At 56.5% G+C, this 14,051-nt stretch overlaps 5 protein-coding genes across 5 annotated transcripts; 2 read left to right on the top strand and 3 right to left on the bottom strand.

Annotated features, from left to right (window-relative positions):
- Window positions 1-594: 594 nt before the first annotated feature.
- Window positions 595-4,661, bottom strand: BU26DRAFT_496983 (uncharacterized protein; the record flags this gene model as incomplete). Its single annotated transcript, XM_033826274.1, has 2 exons — window positions 3,255-4,661; window positions 595-3,101 (listed from the first exon to the last, which is right to left on the bottom strand). The coding sequence occupies exons 1-2, from the start codon at window positions 4,282-4,284 to the stop codon at window positions 595-597; spliced, it is 3,537 nt and encodes a 1,178-aa protein (XP_033676042.1). The 5' UTR covers window positions 4,285-4,661.
- A 1,189-nt stretch (window positions 4,662-5,850) lies between these two features.
- On the top strand, window positions 5,851-6,699 carry BU26DRAFT_186411 (uncharacterized protein). Its single transcript, XM_033820463.1, has one exon. It carries the CDS (start codon window positions 6,071-6,073, stop codon window positions 6,545-6,547), a length of 477 nt encoding a protein of 158 aa, XP_033676041.1. The 5' UTR covers window positions 5,851-6,070; the 3' UTR covers window positions 6,548-6,699.
- BU26DRAFT_186394 (uncharacterized protein) lies at window positions 6,699-7,288 on the top strand. Its single transcript, XM_033820461.1, has one exon. The coding sequence runs from the start codon at window positions 6,851-6,853 to the stop codon at window positions 7,235-7,237; it is 387 nt and encodes a 128-aa protein (XP_033676040.1). The 5' UTR covers window positions 6,699-6,850; the 3' UTR covers window positions 7,238-7,288.
- Window positions 7,289-7,817, bottom strand: BU26DRAFT_186401 (uncharacterized protein). Its single transcript, XM_033820462.1, has one exon. The coding sequence runs from the start codon at window positions 7,692-7,694 to the stop codon at window positions 7,341-7,343; it is 354 nt and encodes a 117-aa protein (XP_033676039.1). The 5' UTR covers window positions 7,695-7,817; the 3' UTR covers window positions 7,289-7,340.
- On the bottom strand, window positions 7,746-13,976 carry BU26DRAFT_611230 (uncharacterized protein). Its single transcript, XM_033836055.1, has 2 exons — window positions 13,290-13,976; window positions 7,746-13,239 (listed from the first exon to the last, which is right to left on the bottom strand). The coding sequence occupies exons 1-2, from the start codon at window positions 13,782-13,784 to the stop codon at window positions 7,942-7,944; spliced, it is 5,793 nt and encodes a 1,930-aa protein (XP_033676038.1). The 5' UTR covers window positions 13,785-13,976; the 3' UTR covers window positions 7,746-7,941.
- Between the last annotated feature and the right edge of the window lie 75 nt (window positions 13,977-14,051).

The raw sequence follows: 14,051 nt of genomic DNA, 5'->3' as shown, positions 1-14,051 counted from the left end.
GCATCGTGAGCGTCGCGCGAGTATTGCAATAGTGGAATTATCAGTAAATCCAAATGGCAGATGTTGTATTCCTAGATACCCAGGGCCTCCCGTGAATCCTCTCAGGAAGGCCCCATGCCTGCGCAGGCGAACATGTTGAAAGCGCAATCATACCCATTAATATGGCCGTAGCGCCGCCGTAAACCACCCATAAAAGTGAGGCCGTCCAGCCTCCGCAGTAGTGCGATCAGATGTCCGCCCATGGATATCGACCCGAAGTCCGTGTATAGTAAAAAGACCTGATTCCCAAGATAACGCCCGCTAAAACGCAGTGACAGATCAGAAATTGAAATGTGAGCGACGCGCCGCACCGGACGCGGCTCGCCTCGCGATACCGAGGTTGAACTTGTAAAGAAGAACGAAGAAAGGAACGCAAGATGGTAGTATAATACAATGTTATCAAAGGGGGGCAAAGGATGATGTAGGATGAGACACGGTTGACGTGCTCGAAGGATCGCCGTGGCAGCAGCACGTAAGAAGGCGTGCTCGGCTCCGGGAACATAAAAGGTAGGAGCTCGACTCAACTTTGAAGACTGTCGAGAGGAGGAAGTTCCCTCACTCGACTTCGGTAAGCCAGCGGCGGATCCCCTCCCGTAAAGAAGAATCCGTCGCGGGTTTTGCAACTTCTTGGATCGCTTTATTCTCGCCCCTGGTCTCTTCTTTCGACTCGTCTTTACGGTTGCGCTCCGCCGTCACGTTCTTGACGACCGACTCCAACGCGTCAAAGATAACGGCCTTACAGTCGGTTTGCGCGACTTCCATATGGTGACCAGCGTCAGACCCAGAGCGGGTGTCGCGCCTTCCCCGCCTAGAGCTGGATCGTGACGAGCTGGCGGATTGAACACGAGAAGCTTGGCCAGACTGCGCCAGCACGCGATCCACAGCATCGATCAAAGTCGCATCGAAGTCCATGATCTGCTCTTCATAGAACTTCTCGTCGAGATGCACTTCGGTCATCATCGGGGCGACCGACCCAGCCGTATACGGATTGCCATACTGCGAGCGCCCAGGAGGCATCCCAGCGATTCCTGGGGTCATGGCCGACGCCTGGTATGTCGGTATCGGAATGAGTCTCACGAGCCGCCGCAAGCGGAGGCGCTTGATGCTGAAAGTGCGTGTGTCTGCAACCAGAGCTGAGCAGACATCAACCCAACGCTCGAGCGGACCTTGTTCAAGTGTTGGTGTCGCAGCGGAGGTTATGGGCGTTGGTTCGGCGCTCATGGCCCACTTAATGTCACGCTCAAGCTCAGCGTAAGGTTTGATGGCTTGCACTGCGAAGTCTGGGTGGAACTGCTTCAACCAGCCAGCAGCATTGACAGGTTGCTCAGGTTCGACGCAAGGCATCGATAACACAGACGACTCGCCGTAGCTAGAGCCATGCTGGCTGGAAGCCGAAGCATAGCCTCCAAGCAACGGGGACTGCAGAGGCGAGCCAAAGTCGGGGAGCGAAATATCGACGTCGATGACGCCGTCCTTCTCGTTCACCGAGAGCTTTAGGGTAGAGTCGAACGTCTTCGGCCGTTCGGGTATTGGCCGTGCAGCGGACGGTGTGACCCCGCTGGTACCCAGCGGAAAAGTCTCAGGAGAGTTCTCCGTAGCGGTACTTGCATTACTTGTAGAAGGTTCATATACATCGGCATCGCCGAATACCCCATCCATGGAGAGATCCTGCACCATCTGCTCCAGTTGGGAGCGTGGACGGTCTGTGCCTCGATAGGCTGAGCCAGCGATGCCCAGACCGTCGTCTGTGCTCTGCAAGTAGTCACTGTGGTCGGTTGAAGACCCACGGCGTCCGCTCCAGAAGTTCATGAAGCCACTCCAGCGGCTTGAGTTCCCTGAATCTGTACTAGGATTGCTGGTGTGGCCAGTACCGCTCCGTTGCAGAGTGTGCATTAAGTTCGCGGATGCTAAGCTATCACTGCTCTCAGGCCTATCCTCGGGCGATGGCCCGGAGGATTTGGTTCGAGGGAGAGTGAAGTGCGCAACCGGGACGGCGTTTTGAGGGGTAGCAGTTGCCACAGTAGCAGTGCTGCCCTTCGAGGTAGCAACACTATCGGACATGGACGGGATTACCAAGCTAGTGCGTATAGAGTGAGCAGACGAGCGCCGTGAGTGTCTGGGTGCTTCATGGAATTCAGCAACGCCAGAGTCGGAGCGCGTGTTTGCTGACTCTAGCGTGGAGAGGCTGGCACCATTCGTTGCCGGAGGCTGTAGACGCATGTTTGTCATACTCTGCTTGCCTCGGGGACGTCGATTGATGTGACGGCGCAGGGAATGCCTCCTTGACGGCGGCATATTAGTTGGAGGGGACTGCGAGTATGCGCGGAGAGACGCAGAAGTGCTCGGCCGCATGGGAGAAGCTCCGTCGTATACAGTAGAAGTGTTTGGTGGCAAGAATGCAGCCAGCAGGAAGATCAACCGTCGTGCCGCCATCTTGTCTGGGGACACAATGACAGTGCGGTTGGAGATGATCAGGTTCTCGCCAGCACTGGACTTCTGCTGTTCTCGGTGGCGCTTGCGATGCCATTTTGGACCGAGCAGGTTGAGCCATTCAGTGTGGTTTCCCAGAAAGGCCGTGAGTAGGTTGAAGAAGAAGAAATTCTCCTCTCGCCTGCCGGCCCATCTGCCGAGCCATCTTGCTTCTTCGCGCCACACGCCCCATTTGCCTTGGCCCGTCAGTACCCGAGGAATCCGCATGCCGCTCACGATGCGGTTTCCTGCAAGCTCCACCGCCTTCTTGATTTCTTGGTCGAACATGAGGGCGTGCGGCTGCAGCCTCAGCGCTCGGCGTATTGGCGGGAGGGGAGTCTCTCTCATGCTCGAGCGAGACGGTTGTGTGCGGGGTTGCGGCAGCACCGGTGGAGAAGCTATCTCTGCCTTCTTGAAAGAAGCCAGAATACGTTCCTGGACGACGAACTGAAGGCTGGTCAGAGCCCGCATGATGACATCCCAGTGCTGGCCGACTACATCTACGCGGTCGTCGACGTCGCTGCTTAGCGAGGTGGAGAGGAGTGACTCGACACCAAAGTTGGAATCAATAAAAGCCCATCCGGCGCGCCTGTCTGAGTCCAGGGATGATCCTAGGGAGTCATGGCCCGTAGCGGAGGTGGACACGTGACTGGTCCTCGGATTGCCCGGTCGGGATGGCGGGCGGAGGGTCGACGAGGCTGCAGCTATTGGCAGGTGGAGGATAACTGTGATAGCATACATGGGACTTTTGCGAGAAGGCGGCATTCTCGGGGCTCCGCCTTTGGCGCCGGTACGAGGGAAGGGGAATCCATTGCCGTTCCCGAGGGAGTTCTGGGGCGTAGGTGTGGGGACGTTTGATGTGTCCTGGTCATCGTCTGGGATCGTGACGGAGAACATGCGTGTAATGAAGATGGTACGTCTGCGGGGCTCCTTTGAAGTACTGCTGCCAGCATCGGGGGGCGGTAGCTCGGGTGGTGGGTTCCCTGGAGTGTAGGATTTGGCTAGATGGCTCCTTCTTCGCAGACCGTCCGCTCTGCCTAGGGAGTTGGTAGCGTCTTGCAGATTTGGTGACAAGACAGCAGACTCGGCTGGTTTAGGGTCCAGCGGCACAATGTGGATCTTGTTGGAGTTGCCCCTGTAGTTCATGGGCGTGTTTCCGAACATGCAGTCCAAGCATATGTTGAGCAGGTCGGTTGAATCCCTTGCTTTAGACTGGCCCTTGGCCAGAGCCTGCGAGTGCTCGTCGATGTTCGGCATGGAGGAGATGGAGTTGCCGCGGGTGCGGGAGCGCGCAAAGCCGCCCACGGTGGGAGAGCGTGGTGTTGTCGACTCGGTGACGAGGGACGAGCGGCGGGCATGCAGGCCTCCGAAGGTAGGGCCCGCCGTGCTGGCGCTGGCGACACCGCCAAAGGCCCTCGCCCGCGTGCTCTGCGTGGGCGACTCTGCGCGCGGCGGGCCCGGCTTCGAGTCGAAGAGTATGGTCTTGGGCATCGAGGCGGTCTCGTCCTGGGCGATGATGATGCGGCAGTCCCGGGGGAACTCGAGGTCGATCTCCGGCAGAGGCCCGTCATGGCCGCTCCCCAGCAGGAGCGAGGCGCCATGCAGCGGGTATGGCTGTCCTTCGGGGTGGTAGAGGGTGTTCGATTCGGGATAGAGCAGGTGTCGCGTGTGGGACTCTTCGGTGGCAGAATCGAGCGTGGTGGCCGGTGACGGGTGGGCGGCGGCGGCTTTGCGGCCGCTGAAGAACTGGCCGAGCATGTCTGTCACCGGGCGCATGCCGCCATCCAGGGAGCCCGTCTCAGCAGGAGGTGGAGCGGCCGTGGGAGCAGGCCTGTCGGACGCGCACTCGGGGGACGGCAGGGCGTGAGCAGCCCATGGCAGACGCACGGAGGGGCCTCTTCTGGTGGATGCTGGACGGTGCCAGGCGGCAGCTCGCGGCGCACTGAGGGTGCGAATTGGCCCGTCGCCCGAGGGTGGCTGACGGCGGTGATGTCGTCACAAGACGGCTCGTGCGGCGGGACCGAGGTGAGGTTGGGCAGGGCGCGCAGGCTCCAGGGCGAATTGGCGCTGTGTGTCGCGTGCGGCGTGCGGTGCGAGGGAGATGGGGAGCTGTGTGGAGTCGCGAGGGCGCGGGCGGGGGTGAATCCAGCGACGGTTGCGCGGTGCGGCTTAGCAGTTATCTATACAATGGCGGTGAAGCGGCGGCGTGAGGCGAGCCGGCCGACGTGCATGCTAGCTAGCCTAGCCGGTATTCCTTCTGCGACGGCACCGCGACGAGACGAGAAAGCCACTCAGACAATCGTCAGCGGCGGGCGGCCGGGCTCTCCCTTTCCTCCCGCTGCGATCCACAGGAGCGATGGCGCGCTGCCCACTGATCGGTGAGGGTTGCTCAGCAGCGTCTCTGCTCGTCACATCACCCGTGATAGTCACCTCTGCACACCCGCCTGCCAGCCCTCCAGCCCTCCAGCCCTCCAGCCCTCTGCATCCCTACATCCACGCGCAGATCAGCCGCCCAGGATCCCCCGGACGCGCTCCTCCAGCCCTCCAGATAGGCCCTCACCGGCAGGCACAACGGGACTAGGCTGCCCTCCGCCCGCCAATGCGCTGCTGCTCAGGCCGGCAGACGCCCGCAATCATGAACGCGACGGCACCATATCAACACCAACGGCTATTTGCAGCTCCCACGTCAGCCCGACATTCCCAAGCAAGCAGCTCCTCGCCGTTTCGTGCGACAGCAGCCTCGCATCATTGGCGCAGATTCCGTTTGAACCCTGCGGGCTTTGTTGTCCTCCGCCGCTCAACACCTGTACTCCCGTTGACCAGGACATGCATTCCCAAACCTGGATCCCATGCATAGCGGGAGTTACACGCCCGGAACCATTCGCTCGACTGGCTTACAGCTCCTTACTCAGGCGCAGTCTGGTCCTCCAGCATTACAAACGGCCAGTGTAGGAACTGCTGCACGTCCAACGGGAGCAAGATACGCCTTTGACGCGTCGTTCGTGGACACCTGGGCAGCCTTCTGTTCCGCTAACATCTGCTTCCAAGAGCTGGGTACATGAGCCTTGCGCGGTCATGCTGCATCCAGTTGCAACCCAACCGTCACAATTAAATGACCCCATCTCCAGTTATCTTCCAGATGCCAGAGTCCGAACCATCAGATCCTTCCTTGCATTTTATCCAGAACGGGAAACTCGACAGTAATTCAAGACGTCGTGTCGGACTGACCGAGCCGAAATGACGAGTACATTGCTACCAAGCATTGTTGAAAGTAGCGTTGAAAGTAGCTCTCACATTTGCCAATGGAGGTGCATGTTTCTCAGCCTTCTTCATCCTGTCTGCGCTCGCCGACCATTTGAGAGAGAACAGCGCACACTGGTCAGTTTCGAGTAATCCGAGGACGCCCCAATGCTGGGGCCTCCTGAGTCCTGCATCCCGATGACCTCTCCACATCCCGTCAATCGAGATCCTAGAGAAATCCTCGCATTCTCTAACATCACGTTGCATATTTCTGCAGTTTAGGGAATTTGACATTCCGCTTCGGGACCCCGATACCGGAGACATGACGAAGGCGCATAAACTCGCCCGTCGAGACCGCCCTGTGAGTGGTGGCAATTATCCCGAAGTCGCGACAACAACCTACCGAATAGTGAACTTGAAGGCACGACGCACAAACCGTGAAGCTTTTCAACTTCGCGAGTGTGCTTCACCACAGTTTGAAACCCACAGTTTGGACACCATCAAACTCTGTGCATGCCCTGGTTCCGGCTGCTGGCTCTTTTCGATGCACCCCGCTCCACGTCGCGCTGCTGCGCTGGGTTCTATTCGCCTATGTACCCCAGAATCCGAATTTTCCCTGGTGTGCAGTGCAGCTCGACAGGCTCTGGTTGTTCGGTGTCTTAACGCCCGTGTTAAGCCTGAATTCGAATATCCCTCACGAGGCCGCCGTCGAAAGCTCCAACAACAACATGATGAGTGTGCAGAAGAGCGCAGGCCACGCTGCGGTCACTATCCTGGAGTGACGTACGCAATTCGGTAGATCTACCCTTTTACCAGGTGCGACCTCCGGTAAGTAAATTGAAGCTAACGGGTCTCGAACCGTTCATCGCCCTTCTTGAGCCTCAATTCGTGTTCAATTTCTCTTTCCCAGCACGAGCTTCTGCCGCTGCAGCTGGTTTTTCCCAAGCGAGAACGAGCACCACGCTCTTTATACATCCGGAGCCGCAAAGTCCTTATTACTCTGCAGTAATGCCGGCTGCTTTTCCGAATCGCATCCAATGGCAAGAGCAGCATTTCGGAGGTCGAATAGAAGGGGTGCAGAGGGGCATGTGAAAGTTCGCAGATGGCTTGCGTCTCACGCGCGAGGCGTTCGCATCTATGCTCATGCGGTACGAAGTGTTCACGCCACGTTCCTCAACAAACTCCTAGAGGTTGCAACACTTCCGCTCTCCTGGTTTCCAATTTCCGCAGTCATACGAGTCCCAGACGCCTGAGACGCGCTGCACAATCTTGCACGTTTCGCTTTTCGGCGACCTGCCGTGGAGACCGGCGACCAGCGACACACGACCACACCGTTCCATTCCATTCCATTCCGGCTGATTTGATGTCCCAGACCCCGGAATTCGCCTCGTGCTCACCTGCCACAAAGAGTACGTACCCAACTGTACCCCAGAGCTTCTACGCGCGGCGATCTCAGCGCATCTCGATTGATTCATCTGTACAGTACTAGTATTCCACTGTATTGTAGATCAAATAGCGGGCCCCGGGCCCCCTCCTAAACGGGCAACATGCACGGCGAAAATCTGGACAAGATGCACGGATCGGCACATGGCTTAATTTATCACCGATCGCATGGGCTCGATCGACGGCTGTATCGCATGGCAGGTGAGTGACGTGGAGCGTGGATTGAGCAGAACCCTCTCTTCGGACGAGGGCTGGCTGTTTGTGCTACCGGCTACTAGGTAGACTATGCTGTGTCTACCGCGGTGGGTTGAGACTGCGTATAGGGCTTGCAACATGGCTGGCGTTGGCATGGCGTGGCGTGCATATGTCTTGGACTGTTTGTGTTGCGAAGGGCGAATGTGTGTTTGTGCGTGTGATACTTCTCGGTTACTCTGTTGGACTATGTTAGAGTGGATAGCGTGCAAGGGGGGGGTGGAGGAAGGGAAGCAAAGCAAAGCATGCATTAACCATGTCTATTGTAGGAAGAGGAGACTTGGGATTCGGAGATATGGACGGCAATTGAACTGAATCAAATTAAAGTATATCTCCGCTTCGCGCGTGGAGATCCTACCTTACATTAATAGAAAGTAACTAAACTAACTAATCGGGGAGTCAACGTGTACCAAGCAAGCAATCTAGACAGTTGAAGAAATCTCAATGCCTGAAACGCCATGATATTTCAACCATTCCCCCACCAATTCCAACTCAACATCAACTCCCCGTCCCCGCACTCCCCGTACTATCCTGCCTCTTAGGCACCCCTACTACTTCCCCAGGAACAACACTCCCCCTCCTTCCCCCACTACCCTGACTCCCACTCCCACTGCCCTCACTCCCCTGCCTCCTTCCCGCAATTCCACTCCCCATTAACCCGCCGCTTAAGCTCCAACCACCACTGCTCCCCGGACTCGCCCCCTGGATGCTAATCGCGGGCGGCAGGCCCAAACTAGGGATATTGCTGTCCAGCACGGGTGTTATGCGCGGCGAGGGCGAGGGCGTTTGCTTGAAGGCTTCGGCGTAGAAGGCCGACAGGAGCGAGGCGGAGGAGCAGAAGGCTTCGAGTTCGTCTTTTATGGCTTCGGGGGTTTTGCCGTCGGTGGGGCCGAGTTGCTGCGACGTAAGGGGGCCTGGTGTTGGAGTGGGTGTGACAGCGGTGGAAGGCTTATCGCTGAGCGCAGAGTGCAGGAGGGAGGAGTCTTGGACGGGGCGGGCGAGCGGGGAAGAGAAAGGCGAGCGGTGTGGATTTGCGCGCTCGACGGCGGGCGTGGTGGGCTGCTTGTCTGTTGTGGGGCGTTTGTGGTCGTAGGGATCTGTGGGACGGAAGCGTGTCGTGTCCTTTGCGCGATTATGCGCGAGGCGGTTCGCGAGGAGGAGGAAGTTGCCTTCGGAGGTGATTTGGGCGAGCAGCGTGCCGGAGCGGTGGATGAACTGCGTGTATTTGTAGTCTGGACTGCCCCAGGAGTACGTCACTTCGACGTCGGCGGGGAAGGAGGCGGCGGATTCCATGTCCAGGATGAAGTTTAGCTTTCGGAGTAAGGCCTTGTGGTAGGCGAATTTGTCGGTTTTGGCGAATTGAGGGGAGAAATGCGAGGCGTCCCAGACGGCCTCGGGTTGAGCCTGCGGAGGCTGAACAGCGAGTTTGATAATGTAGGGTGAGCGGAAAGGATGGTGATCGATGATGTTGGATGCTTCAGCAATGGGTACTTCGACGAGCTTCAACCCGTACTTCTCCACGTTGGTGGCCCAGGAGACGATTGCGTCTTCAATCAACTTAGCGGTGACATTCATCCAGTCGATGCGAATGTGGTAGCAGTTATCCGGGTTATGCAAGCGATCATAGTGCAGCGAGATGATTTCTGGGCGGTAGGAGCGCTTGCGAGGGTCGACGTCGTAGCGCATCACCCGAGACAGCAAAACCTTCCGCTTGGGTGTCCCTGCGCGCGTGGGTGTCTTCTCCCCATCTTTCTCGGAGCCGGATGTACTCGATGAGTCGCTGGTGCTAGGGCGAGATCTGCTACCCCGTGAGGCAAGAGGCGACGTTCGCGGTCCTTCTGATAGGGGTGTTGAGGGCACGGAACGGTCAGTTCTTCGCATGCCAAACCAGCCCGTGCGAGACTCTGGTCGGGGTGCCCTGTACTCAGCAGCGATCTGATAGAAGAAGTTCCCGTCGCGGAATGCGTGGCGCTTCTGAACGTGTTGGAAAAGGCCCTTGTTCATGAGCTGGTTCCCAAGGTCGACCGCCTCATCACGTGTCTCGATGTCCTTGAAGTTCGAAAGTAGCCAGCTAGTCAAGTCAAAGCCAATGAAACAGTTGTAGTGCAGTCGCCAATGCCATCGTCGGTCTAGCATCGGGATTCCCTTCTCGCCTTGTAAGTCTTCGGCAAGCTTCTTGATGTCGATGTTGGATGTATTGTATTGCTCTGTTTCGGAGAATAGCGAGGTCTGAAACTCGCTTTCCGTGTCGTTAAGTAAAGCACTATCCGTACCGGCAGCCACAATGGCAGAGGGATCGCGCGTATGATACTCAATGGCGAGAGGATTAGGATCTTTCTGCTTCTTGCTTGTGGTAGCCTGGAAGTGGCGCTCCTCTGGCGGAATGTAACAGTACTTCTGCCATATCTGCGTTAGCTTCCTGATACCCTCCAGCCGGATCTCCTCTTCGGAATCTTCGGTCAACATGGGCAAGGGCCGACGGTTGACTGTCGGTATATCCACTGGAATAAGGACGAACCGTGCCCTCCAAAAGCGTAGAATTTCCGAGAACTCATCATGATAGCCAGCCAGGAATGTGTCGATGAAGTTCCAGTTGTACTCTTTCCGCAGTGGTCGAAGGATAACATCTCGTGATGAATAACTTTTCTCTAAAGCCGTCCGAATGTAGGGCTTATAGGGGAATGGCGTGTCAATCCCGGCTGACCACTGCAATGCTGTCATAGGCTTCCGACTGTACCGCTTCACTTCCACCTCGCCTCCCGCGACGCAGACGAGTTGATGGATGGTACTACCCACGCTCATGAATACGCTGTCACCATCATGAGACATGTACTCTGTGTGGAAGATGTTGGACAGATCATGCTCGCGGCAGCCAGAAAATTCTGCCACAGAAGAGCCAACGATGATTTGAAACCCGTGTGACAATCTGAATGCGATGAGCTCCCGGATCAGAGATTCCCGCGACTTAGGTGCTTCTACCATGTCTTCATCGTCGTTCTGGGTGATCTTATACGGGCTCTCGTTATACTCTGTGGCAAGCTGTGCGGCGGTGGGAAAGTACTCGTTCGTCAGAGGAACCGCCGCTGGCGAGCACAGGGACTTCCATTTAACCGATGATGTTCTCAGTTGCTTTGGGAAGACATGTTGCCACCGTCGGAACTGATTCGCAACGTTGATCGTGTTCTTTCTAGGATTGCATGGGTTCACTAACACCGCCCAAGGTGCAATAGCGCTAGTAGGGGAGAGGGTCCGTCGAACTTCCTTTCCGCCGCCACTTGATGAAAGCATATCGATTTTGGGACCGATGGACTCTCCTAATGCTCGCGAGCCTGCAAGCAAGAAAGTTGATCCGGGATCCTTTGCGACTGAACCAGACTGCGAAGGAATCGTGGTCTTGACAGAGGATGGGCCTTTCACAGTTTCCACTGATCGGCCAGCACGATCTGACGTAGGGGAGTCCGCCGATGAAGCACCAGCTCGACAAGCACTTCTAATATTGATCGGTTGTGACGGCTTCTCAATTGAGGTGACCCTAGTGCTCGCCAGCTTTGCAGCAATTGCTCCTTGTTGATTGTTCTCTACCGTTAGCTTCGCCGGTTTCACCCTGCCTTGAGTAATATCGATTGTCGCTTCACCAATCGTCGGCTTGGCGGTTACTCCGCCTTTTCCTCCAAAGCTGATTTGTCTGAGAAACCAGCCCGCGGGCCGGCTTTTGCTATCCACCTTTGCAGGCGTTGCAGTGAGAGAGGTCGGAAGGGGCGGCAATCTGCTATCTTTCGGTGGTGTATTCCCTCTGCTTACGGCTGGTGAATCGCGCGGGGTTGAATGTACGGACCGATGCGGATCATTTGAATCCCCAGAGTCAGCTCTCCGATGCGGACTCGGCCGCTGGAGATTGTTTGACTTCTTCATCGCCATTTGCCTTGCTAGCACATCTGCTCGAGGCACGCCTGGCCCCGTGTATTGGGGCATTTGGACATCGCCTCCCCGCGGAGACTGGTTTTCCACTTCCTTTGACCTCTCCCGCATCAACTGGTGAAAGGTTGCCTCGGGCGGCGGTCGAGCGGTCTTGCCAAAGGACGGGCCCACGCTTCGAAAAGAGGAGGATAAAAATGAGCCTTTTGCCAGATGCTCCGGTGGTTGGTTTTGTGTCTGCATGTTTGATGCCTGCCGACCGAGCTGATGGCTGTCGGTACGCGAGCCTATATCCATCAATGGAGCGAATACGCTGTCGTCATAAGCCTCCATCCAAGCTCGATAGAGTGTTTTACTCTGATCTAGTGACTCGTCTGTGCTGTCCTTCTCGTCCTTCGATGGGTAGGAGCCGTTTGTGGTCGCCATACTTCCCATCGTTCGACATCTGTCAACGATCTTCCTTGCCGAAATTATTAGTTCCTCGCGAAGGCGTTGGGGATAGAGCGGATCCTCTTCCAGATACGGGATCGATATGTCGCCAATCTCGTTTTCCATAACACCCATCATCTGAAGCTCGTACATGCGGCACCTGAGTGCAAAAGTGCCGCCCTTCTTCTGAGTCTTCTTGACGATCTTCTCTGGTTTCTTTGGTTTCAGAAGCTCGATGATCTCCTCAGAAGGACCTGACCAAAAGGAAACATCGACCCAATGCGGCATTGCGTACCTCCACTCTGATTCGTCCTTAGCCGCGATCAAAGGACCCTCTAAAAAGATCGGCGGAGGTAGCGCCGGAGATGCGCGCACCACGGAGCCAAAGATAGGCTGGTGTTGCCGGGGCGTTTTCTCATCGTGCTCATCGAAAGCTTCCATAGAACCGCGCTTTGCCTGGCTATCGGAGCACGTGCCTTTCATGCTCGATACCACTCGAGGGCTGCGGTATTTGAATAGAGGGACGGAGTGCAGCGGCATCGGTGACAGGCACACGAGATCAATGCCTATTCCCGATCCTATGAGCGTATCCGTGGTCAACTTGAGCATGTTGTAGTCGACTTCAAAGACACCGGTGCCAGCAGTAACGACGACAACCGAGATTCCTGTTCGTACCAAGTCGCGATCGATATAGTCCTTGGCAAACTGAGCTGCGGCGAGGTTGATTGCCTCCAAAATGTTGCCCTGGGCTGCGGTAGACGGTTTCCCAGCAATGACGAGATCCGGTTCACACTTCTCCGGATCTTTGTCCTCAGTTCTCGAGGGCTGGCTTTCTGATTTGGGAACTAAGGAGACGTCCCGAAGAAAAGCCCTGAATTCCTTCTTCAGCTGGTACAGGATGTTGATCCAGTCGCCGCTCGCCATGTCACTGACAACCACGCGGTAATAGTCCCTAAAGCGGCCCGACCGGCTATCGAAGTCCCCGCTACTTGTCGTCTCGTGGGGATAATCCAGCGAAGATCCTTCATCGTACTGCACCCGGGTGAACAGGATAATGGTCACAACGTGTCGTGCGCTGATTTTCATCCACCGCTTGAAGAGATCGGGTAGGAAGCCATTCACGACCTTACTGAACATAATTTCTCCGGCGCCTTCGGCATCGAAATCCCACATCTCTTTAGACATCTGGATGAAAAGCACGTAGCGCGCAGACTCGCTGCGGAAGACGGGCTTAGTCATAGAAGAAAAATAACCGGAATGCGTGGACTGCCCATTGATGTATACATTCTTCACTGTCGCTTTTATGGTGCCCATGAACAGCAGCTTCTGGCCGCGGTAGACCGTACGATTGCTGAGTTCGGCTACTGACATGCGCCACATGTCGGCTCGTGCGAGATACTCATCGCGGAAGGTAACCTCCACATGAGAAGCCGAATGTTGTTCTTCATCAGCCTGGACACGATTAGCCAGTGTACCAAACGAAACTCTCCATGAAGGCTGACCAGAGTTACTACGACCTGCATGCGATTTCGCAGACCGAACACTTTGGCGATTTTCTCAGCAATCGAGACTTGCAACTGGGGATACTTGGCCTTCAGCTCGGCAGGGAAAGGCTTTGCAACGAAGACGTATGACTTTTCGAGGTCCACTTCACGCCCTTCTTGAATGACTGAACCGTTCTCATCAAGAGTAATCTTCACGGATCCTCGGCGACTCCTCCTAGAGTGAGGTTCCGGGGTTGCGGTTCGGGTAGAGTCATCGGCTTTAACTTGGCTGGCATCCTTCGGCGGGGCTTTTGCGGAAGATTGAAAGTCTCGGACTGCGGTACCATATTTGAACGCCACGACCTGGATCAAGGACCCGGGCGTTGCTGGAAGCTCTGGGAATTTGTCCCCGCTGAAAACGACGTCGTCTCTCGAGAAGTTGTCATCATGCGTCCAAAGGGTGCATATCTTCTGCACTCGCGTGCGCCTGGCGCTCAGGACAGATTTCGACATTCCGATGCTCGATCATCGACGACGGCAAAATGGACGATCTCGAGGCGGCGCTTCATTTCGATCTGGCTCGGAGGGGCAACGTGAGGGGCAACGTTCAAGCGGACGTTGAGTGCATGCGCTCTGTGGCGTGGCACTAATGCTCAGACGCACGATGGCGCTGACGGCTGGTGATGGGTGAGCAACGGGGTTGGATGATTGGGGACGGCCAGGGGTCGCGTCGGAGCGGGCTTTGACGCACGCCAAGATGCCCAGGCCGTCGGAGAATTG

This window comes from Trematosphaeria pertusa (genome assembly GCF_010094035.1).
Source record: "Trematosphaeria pertusa strain CBS 122368 unplaced genomic scaffold BU26scaffold_26, whole genome shotgun sequence".
Taxonomy (NCBI): Eukaryota; Fungi; Ascomycota; class Dothideomycetes; order Pleosporales; family Trematosphaeriaceae; genus Trematosphaeria; species Trematosphaeria pertusa.
Note: the sequence above shows the minus strand (reverse complement) of the source record. Positions and strands in the feature narration are given on the sequence as shown.

Coding starts and splice junctions, on each gene's coding strand:
- BU26DRAFT_186411 (XM_033820463.1), top strand. CDS start 6,071: ATGACGAAGGCGCATAAACTCGCCCGTCGAGACCGCCCTGTGAGTGGT.
- BU26DRAFT_186394 (XM_033820461.1), top strand. CDS start 6,851: ATGGCTTGCGTCTCACGCGCGAGGCGTTCGCATCTATGCTCATGCGGT.
- BU26DRAFT_186401 (XM_033820462.1), bottom strand. CDS start 7,694: ATGCATGCTTTGCTTTGCTTCCCTTCCTCCACCCCCCCCTTGCACGCT.
- BU26DRAFT_611230 (XM_033836055.1), bottom strand. CDS start 13,784: ATGTCGAAATCTGTCCTGAGCGCCAGGCGCACGCGAGTGCAGAAGATA. Junction 13,240..13,289: donor TGCAGGTCGTAGTAACTCTG/GTCAGCCTTCAT, acceptor AATCGTGTCCAG/GCTGATGAAGAACAACATTC.